This window comes from Hemiscyllium ocellatum, chromosome 29, assembly GCF_020745735.1.
Source record: "Hemiscyllium ocellatum isolate sHemOce1 chromosome 29, sHemOce1.pat.X.cur, whole genome shotgun sequence".
NCBI lineage: Eukaryota > Metazoa > Chordata > Chondrichthyes > Orectolobiformes > Hemiscylliidae > Hemiscyllium > Hemiscyllium ocellatum.
Genome location: NC_083429.1, coordinates 56,250,217 through 56,258,997, shown reverse-complemented (window position 1 = coordinate 56,258,997; position 8,781 = coordinate 56,250,217). Strand labels below are relative to the sequence as shown.

Sequence of the window (8,781 nt, the reverse complement as noted above, 5' to 3'; positions counted from 1 at the left end):
CGTGGCCTGAAATAAATTGGAGATGTGGCTGCCCAGACTCCAGGTAGGAACCTGCACCCTCTGGTATTCCATCAAGCTCAGCAACTCAAATTGTCATATAGTAGACAGATGTGCTGCTGAATGTTTTATATTAATACCCTATCGCAGGTGCTAAAGGTAGTTTCATTGCTTTTAGAGTCAAGGGACACAACAGTGTGTAAGTCAGCTGCTGAAGATCTGGTCACACAGAAACAAGCAGCAAGTGAATGTTGCTGGGACAAGTTGGGGCAAAACAGAGGACACACCCAGCATGGAACTGGAGAACATCTCATGAGAAACAACTTGAGCTGTAACTTTAACACCCACCTTCCCACAGGGAACTCACTCAACAATCACCTGTCATGTCAGGCAGAAATTCAGCAACTGACTGTCTAAAGAATTCCTGCCAATAACTGTCTGTAAATTCACACTGAACACATTTAAGCTGCCACTCCCTCTGTAACAAATTAAACACTAAGCTGGTACGAGCACATCCAGCACAAAGCAAGGGACCCACTTCGGAACAATGACATGGACTCAATGGGCCAAGTGGTCTGTTTCCACCCTGTAGGGATTCAACGATTCTATTACTCAGGGCTCTGATTGTCAGATTGAAAGGATCAGCAAGGTGGCAGTGTCTGTGTTTCTCACTAATCTCCTGCCACAATGAGGGTGTGAAATGGGTCACCCCCAAACAGGGAGAGTTCAGGATGAAAGGGGCTGATACACCACTTCTGCTCACACACTTAAAAAGTAGAGTTGTTTTCACCACTGTGAACAAAGTGTCTTTGAATTGAACATCAAACATCTTAGAGAGTTACTCTGCATGACCTGGTCAGAGCAGTACTCCTTGTTACCCCCCCAACCACCCCCCACAACCCCTTCCCCCCATCTCCACATGCACAAACCAACAAGGAACAATAAAGTTTTATCTCCTGTTCCCCCTCCAAAGGTCCCAGCAGCTGGGGCAGCCTGGGTAAGTGGAAAGGAAATGAGTCATTAAGGAGGAAGATTGGCCAATAATAACTGCTGCTCCAACAAATCCTCCCAGCAGGCAGGAAAACAAGACCAGCTGACCCAGTCCTGGCAACGTGAGTCACAGTTTCAATACTGCTTACATCAGCTGCTAACAATCTGCGTAGTTTATTCTGCCAATTCTCGTACATAAAGCATACCCTGGATTGAAGAGATTAGCTGTATTGAAGCCTCAAGGAACTGTCACTCTGACATTTATACAATGGCTATCACCTCTTCGCAGTAATGCTCCCACTCACTCAGGGTGACTAATTCACTCAGCAAGTTCTGCTCCTTAATTCTAAACTCTCATCAGAATTTTGTTTTAATTAATGAGATGTGGGTGTTGCTGGTAGCCAGCATTTATTGCCCATCTCTAGTTGCCCTTGGGAAGGTGACAGTGAGTTGTCATCTTGAACCGCTGCAGCCCGACCCACAATGCCCTTAGCAAGGGAATTCCAGGATTTTGACCCAGCATCACTGAAGGAACAGCAAAATATTTCCAAGTTAGGATGGTGAGTGGCTTGGAGGGGAACTTGCAGGGAATGGTATTCCCATGAGGAAGGCTCAGAGATCTCAGCTCTCTTATAATTCTGGCATCTTGAATATTTGAGATGTAGTCTGGCCAAGGGCTGAAGCTCTGGAATTCTCACCCTACATTTTAAAAAAATGCATGTCATGTGGGTATCGCTGGCTGGGCCAGTATTTATTGCCCATCCATAACTGTCCTCGAGAAGGTGATGAGCTGCTTCTTGAACTGCTGCAGTCCTTGGAAAGTACGAACTATACCCCTTCTCCCCCATCCAACCGCTAGTCAGAAAGGATTTGAATTATCCTCTTCCCCTTTTAAGATGCTACTTAAACCGTGTCTCTTTGCTCAAACGTTTGGTCACCTATCATAACGGAGAAAGTGAGGACTGCAGATGCTGGAGATCAGAGCTGAAAAATGTGTTGCTGGAAAAGCGCAGCAGGTCAGGCAGCATCCAAGGAACAGGAGACTCGACGTTTCGGGCATGAACCCTTCTTCAGGAAGAAGGGCCCATTCCTGAAGAAGGGCTCATGCCCGAAACGTCGATTCTCCTGCTCTTTGGATGCTGCCTGACCTGCTGCGCTTTTCCAGCAACACATTTTACAGCTCACCTATCATAACATTGACTTACATGGCTCAATGTCATTTTTTAAACAATGCTTTTGTTTCAAATCATGGAAGCATTTTCGGGCATTTTCTACATTAAAGCTATATAAAACCAACTAGTCTTTGGCAACTTGGCCTCCATACCCTAGCCTCATTTACATGGGTTTGCTCTCAGAAGAACTGACTTATTTTCTATTAATATCCACTCTTTCATCTCTCCCTTTGCCATGTGCTGTAGTCACGGTCTATCTGTTCTACTTCCTCCTCCACCCTTCCTCTCCAGCCTAAAAACTGAAAAGATAAATTGAACTCAAAACATTACGTTTGTTTTTCTCTCTACAGACGCTGTCAGATTGGCTACATTTCTCTAGATTCTTTGGTTTTTATTATATACATGCAAATTGTTAACACTCAATAAAATGTCGTGCAATACAATCAGAAGTTTAATAATGTCCTCACTACGTCACATTCACCCACGTCAAAGGGTAAGAGCAGCAGATACATGAAAACATCTTCACTTGCAAGTTCCCCTCCAATCCACTCACCATCCTGACTTGGAAATATATCGCTGTCCCTTCAGGGTCACTGGGTCAAAATTCTGGAATTCCCTCTCTTTCGACCCTGTGGATGTACTCACAGCAGCCAGAGTGCAGAGTTCAAGGTGACAGTGAGAATACAGAAAGGTTACATTTTTTCCTGACCATCTGTTGTACCATTCATCTCTTCCTTTGTTTAAAAAATTATTCCAGTTAGCCGTTTACCATCCAGAGCTCTTGCTTTCCAAAATCAAATTGTTAATTCATTTCAATAATTTGACCAAGTCCCCATGTTCTTATTTACTTTGTTGTCAAATTATGCTCTAGATGAACATTTTCCTGTCTAGCATCCTTCTCAGCCTCTAAATTACCAGGTACAGTGCTCTGCCTACATCCAGGGTCTTGGCTGTCTCAGGTTCCTGTGAATTAAACTGCACACAGTTCAGGTTGTTTAATGCACTGTCCAAGAACCTTGACAAGGAACACATTCGCAACGATAGGTACTAACGTTTCAAATCAGGAGTTGTCCAACTCTAACTGCACTGCCCACCAAATCCAAACCCTCAGGAAACATTGTTTTGACTTACCTTTCTTTACAATCTCAGGAGAAGGAAAAGCTGAGGATTCAGATAGTGCCCCTAATAGTCTCTTAAAATTTAGAACATAGAACAATACAGCACAGAACAGGCCCTTCGGCCCACGATGTTGTGCAGAACATTTGTCCTAGCTTAAGCACCTATCCATGTACCTATCCAACTGCCGCTTAAAGGTCACCAATGATTCGGACTCTGCCACTCCCACAGGCAGCGCATTCCATGCCCCCACCACTCTCTGGGTAAAGAACCTACCCCTGACATCCCCCCATACCTTCCACCCTTCACCTTAAATTTATGTCCCCTTGTAACACTCTGTTGTACCCGGGAAAAAAGTCTCTGACTGTCTACTCTATCTATTCCCCTGATCATCTTATAAACCTCTATCAAGTCACCCTTCATCCTTCGCCGTTCCAATGAGAAAAGGCCTAGTACTTTCAACCTATCCTTGTACGACCTATTCTCCATTCGAGGCAACATCCTGGTAAATCTCCTCTGCACCCTCTCCAAAGCTTCCACATCTTTCCTGAAGTAAGGCGGCCAGAACTGCACACAGTACTCCAAATGTGGCCTTACCAAGGTCCTGTATAGCTGCAACATCACCTCACGACTCTTGAATTCAGTCCCTCTGCTAATGAACACTAATACACCATAGGCCTTCTTACAAGCTCTATCCACCTGAGTGGCAACTTTCAAAGAACTATGAACATAGACTCCAAGATCCCTCTGCTCCTCCACCTTACTAAGAACCCTGCCGTTAATCCTGTATTCCACATTCTTATTTGTCCTTCCAAAATGGACAACCTCACACTTGACAGGGTTGAACTCCATCTGCCATTCCTCAGCCCAGCTCTGCATCATATCGAAGTCCCTTTGCAGCCGACAACAGCCCTCCTCACTATCCACAACTCCACCAATCTTCGTATCATCTGCAAATTTACTGACCCACCCTTCGACTCCCTCTTCCAAGTCATTAGTAAAAATTACAAACAGCAGAGGACCCAGAACTGATCCCTGTGGAACTCCACTTGTAACTGGGCTCCAGGCTGAATATTTACCATCTACCACCACTCTCTGACTTCGACCGGTTAGCCAGTTCTCTATCCAAATGGCCAAACTTCCCACTATCCCATGCCTCCTGACTTTCCGCATAAGCCTACCATGGGAAACCTTATCAAATGCCTTACTAAAATCCATGTACATTACATTGACTGCTCTATTTGGGCTTGTGGACATTAGTTACAATCAATCACTGTGTTTGGGCAAAATATAAATACTTTGTTAAGTTGATTATACAACCAGACAGTTCAGTAACAAGAGGTCCACCAGGAGTCACCATGTGCTCAGAACTTGACAAAGAGCTCATGCCCAGCATCAGAGGGGCTCTGCCGGCAGCAATTACTACAGTGCTCAACACAATTACCGTCCAGCAATGAAACCATCCTGACCTACATTAAACAGGTAGTATATTACTGCCCCTGCACTCCTTTAAAGCCCCACGCCCTGATTTCGAATCTCTCCGTCCTGAAAACAAGGACAGCTACAAAATCTGCTTTCCATTTTTGAAATTGAAAGCTTGCAGGTGGATTGGAAGCCACTCTGTCCCCCCAGGGTGGGGGTCTCTCTGTTCACCCCTCCCGGGGTACGGGTCTCTCTGTTCCCCCCAGGCTAGGGGTCTCTCTGTCGTTCCCCCACCAGGGAAGGGGTCTCTCTGTCTTTCCCCCCCCTCCAGAGTAGGGGTCTCTCTGTTGTCACACACCCCCCCGAGGGTAGTGGTCTCTCTGTTCCTCCCCAGGGTAGGGGTACTCTGCCCATCCCCAGGGTAGGGGTCTCTCTGTTCCACCCCCCAGGGTAGGGTTTTCTCCGTTCCCCTCCCCCCCAGGGTGGGGGTCTCTCTGTCGTTCCCCTCAGGGTAGGGGTCTCTCTGTCATTCTCCCCAGGGTAGGGGTCTATCTGTCATTCTACCCCCCCCACCAAGAGTAGGGGTCTCTCTCTCTGCCCCCCGCAGGGTGGGGGTCTCTCTCTGTCCCTCCCCCTGGGGTAGGTCTCTGCCACCCCCCCCCCAGAATAGAGGTCTCTCTGCCCCCACCCCAGGGTAGGGGTCTGTCTGTGTTCCCCCAGGGTGGGGGTCTCTCTGTCCCCCAGGGTAGGGGTCTCTCTCTCTGTCCCCCCAGGGTGGGGGTCTCTCTCTCTGCCCCCAGGGTGGGGGTCTCTCTCTCTGCCCCCCAGGGTGGGGGTCTCTCTCTCTGCCCCCCAGGGTGGGGGTGTCTCTCTGTCCCCCAGGGTAGGGGTCTCTCTCTCTGTCCCCCCAGGGTAGGGGTCTCTCTCTCTGTCCCCCCAGGGTGGGTCTGTCTCTCTCTGTCCCCCCAGGGTAGGGGTCTCTCTCTCTGTCCCCCCAGGGTAGGGGTCTCTCTCTGTCCCCCCAGGGTAGGGGTGTCTCTCTCTCTGTCCCCCCAGGGTAGGGGTGTCTCTCTCTCTGCCCCCCAGGGTAGGGGTGTCTCTGTCCCCCCAGGGTGGGGGGTCTCTCTCTCTGTCCCCCCAGGGTGGGGGTCTGTCTCTCTGTCCCCCCAGGGTGGGGGTCTCGCTGTCCCCCCAGGGTAGGGGTGTCTCTGTCCCCCCAGGGTGGGGGTCTGTCTCTCTGTCCCCCCAGGGTGGGGGTCTGTCTCTCTGTCCCCCCAGGGTAGGGGTGTCTCTCTGTCCCCCCAGGGTGGGGGGGGTCTCTCTCTCTGTCCCCCCCGGGTCGGGGTCTGTCTCTCTGTCCCCCCAGGATAGGGGTCTCTCTCTGTCCCCCCAGGGTGGGGGTCTGTCTCTCTGTCCCCCCAGGGTGGGGGGGGGTCTCTCTCTCTGTCCCCCCAGGGTAGGGGTCTCTCTCTCTGCCCCCAGGGTAGGGGTCTCTCTCTGTCCCCCCAGGGTGGGGAGGGTCTCTCTCTCTGTCCCCCAGGGTAGGGGTGTCTCTGTCCCCCCAGGGTGGGGGTCTCTCTGTCCCCCCCCCGGTACCTGTCTGAAGTCCGCCAGCAGGGTGATGAAGTTGCCGTCCTCGGTGCGGAATTCGATGCTGATCGAGTCTGATTCGGGATCCGCCTGGAGCGTCTCCTCCGCGACCCCACCCCCGGACAGACGGACCCGCACCCGGAGCCTGGAGCCCGCTCCCGAGCCGCCCCCGGGCGGCAGCAGCAGGAGCGCGGACACAAGGAGCAACATCAGCCCCGGGACTCCCGGCGGCATCGCCCCCGCCCCGGACCCGCTCCCGGAGCCAGTCCCGGTCCCGGAGAAACTTTCCCAACTTCTCCTCCCGGGAATTCCCGTCACTTCCTGCAGCTCCGCCCCCGCCCGCAACACACACAGACAGATACCCCGGGAAGGGGCATCGCCCGGGACCGGGAACACCAGAGAGGGGGCAGTATACCCCCAGGCAGGGGCATTAACCCCCAGGCAGGGGGCAGTATACCCCCAGGCAGGGGGCATTAACCCCCAGGCAGAGGGCATTAACCCCCAGGCAGGGGGCATTAACCCCCAGGCAGGGGCATTAACCCCCAGGCAGGGGGCATTAACCCCAGGCAGGGGGCAGTAACCCCCAGGCAGGGGCATTAACCCCCAGGCAGGGGCATTAACTCCTGGGAGGGGGCAGTAACCCCCAGGCAGGGGCATTAACCCCCAGGCAGGGGCATTAACCCCCAGGCAGGGAGCAGTAACCCCCAGGCAGGGGCATTAACTCCTGGGAGGGGGCATTAACCCCCAGGCAGGGGCATTAACCCCCAGGCAGGGGACAGTAACCCCCAGGCAGGGGGCATTAACCCCCAGGCAGGGGGCAGTATACCCCAGGCAGGGGGCATTAACCCCCAGGCAGGGGGCAGTATACCCCAGGCAGGGGGCATTAACCCCCAGGCAGGGGGCATTAACCCCCAGGCAGGGGGCAGTATACCCCCAGGCAGGGGCATTAACCCCCAGGCAGGGGGCAGTATACCCCCAGGCAGGGGCATTAACCCCCAGGCAGGGAGCAGTATACCCCCAGGCAGGGGCATTAACCCCCAGGCAGAGGGCATTAACCCCCAGGCAGGGGGCAGTAATCCCTGGGCAGGGGTAGCAACTCCGAGGAAAGGGGCATTATCCCCAAGTGGGGACATTAACCCTAGGATGGGGGCATTAACTCCCAGCTGGGTGTCATTGACCCCTGAGCAGGGGACAATATCTCCCAAGCAGGGGCATTATCCCAGAGGTACCACTGCCAGGCAGGCCATGGAGCACAGAGCGTTGCCTATTTTGGGGTGGGGGGGGTAATTAAATGCCGCTGTTCAGGGGTTAGACTCCCTACCTGAGTTATTTTTAATTTCTTAACCCATCCCTAGTGGCTGTTGAGAAGGTGGTATTGAGTTGCCTTGTTGAATTGCTGCTGTCGATGGGTGTAACGTTGCTCCTACTGAGCATTTAATGGCAGAGAGTGGATGTGGTGCCAAATAAGTGGGCTTTTAAATAAAATCATTTATGGAATATTTGGCATACTGGCTAGCCCAGCATTTATTGCACACCCCTAAATGAGTTAATTGAATAGTCGACAACAACCACATTGTAGTGGGTCTGGAGTTACATGTAGGCCAGACCAGGTAAGGATGGCTTTCCTAAATGACATCAGTGAACCAGATGAGTTTTTCCTGACAATTGATAATGATTTAATTTGTTATCATGAGATAATTAACTCCAAAGTTTTATTAAATTTCAGCATTTGCCGTGGTGAGATTCAGACCCAGGTCCTCCAGAACGCTACATGGGTTTCTGGACAAAAGGGAGGTGAGGCTGTTTTGTCCTGGATGGTGTCGAGTTTCTTGGGTGTTGTGGGCAGTATTCCATGACCCTCCTGATTTGTACCTTGTACATTGTAGACAGGATTTGAAACCCTTTTAATTTTTGTCTAAGGCTGACATTCAAACTGAACCTCAATAGCAGGTCACTGTTGAATAAGTGCCACTTGATAGCACTGTTGTCCATTTTCTCAGTCACTTTTTGATGATTGCGAATAGACTGATGGGATAGTAGCAGCTTTGACAAAGGGTCAGTTGGACTTGAAACATCAGCTTTTTTCTCTCCTTACAAATGCTGCCAGACCTGCTGAGATTTTCCAGCATTTTCTCTCTCTGATGGGATAGTAATTGGTCAGGTTGGATTTATCATGGGCTTTTTTTGGACAGGACTTGCCTGGACAATTTCCTACACGAAGGATAAGATATTTATGGAGCTTTCACCTATTTATTAGTCTACCACCATTTTTAACTGGATGTGGCAGAATTACAGAGTTAAGATCTGATGCATTGTTTATGGGATCACTTAGCTCTTGTCTATCACTTGTTGCTTATGCTGTTTGGCATTTCAAATAGTCCTTGTTGGTGGCTTCACCAGGTTGACACCTCACCTTCAGATATGCCTGCTGTTGACTCTCCATTGAGCCAGGGTTGATTCCCTGGCTTGATGGTAATGGTTGAGTGGGGAAACG

General features: G+C 50.9%; 1 protein-coding gene across 1 annotated transcript in view; it reads right to left on the bottom strand.

Annotated features, from left to right (window-relative positions):
- The window catches only part of LOC132829636 (out at first protein homolog), a 38,738-nt gene extending 32,145 nt beyond the window's left edge, over positions 1 to 6,593 (bottom strand). Inside the window, exon 1 of the mRNA XM_060846955.1 lies at positions 6,294 to 6,593. Within this exon, the coding sequence (XP_060702938.1) occupies positions 6,294 to 6,521 (228 nt within the window). The 5' untranslated portion in view covers positions 6,522 to 6,593. The remainder of the gene's footprint in view (positions 1 to 6,293) is intronic.
- Positions 6,594 to 8,781: the final 2,188 nt, after the last annotated feature.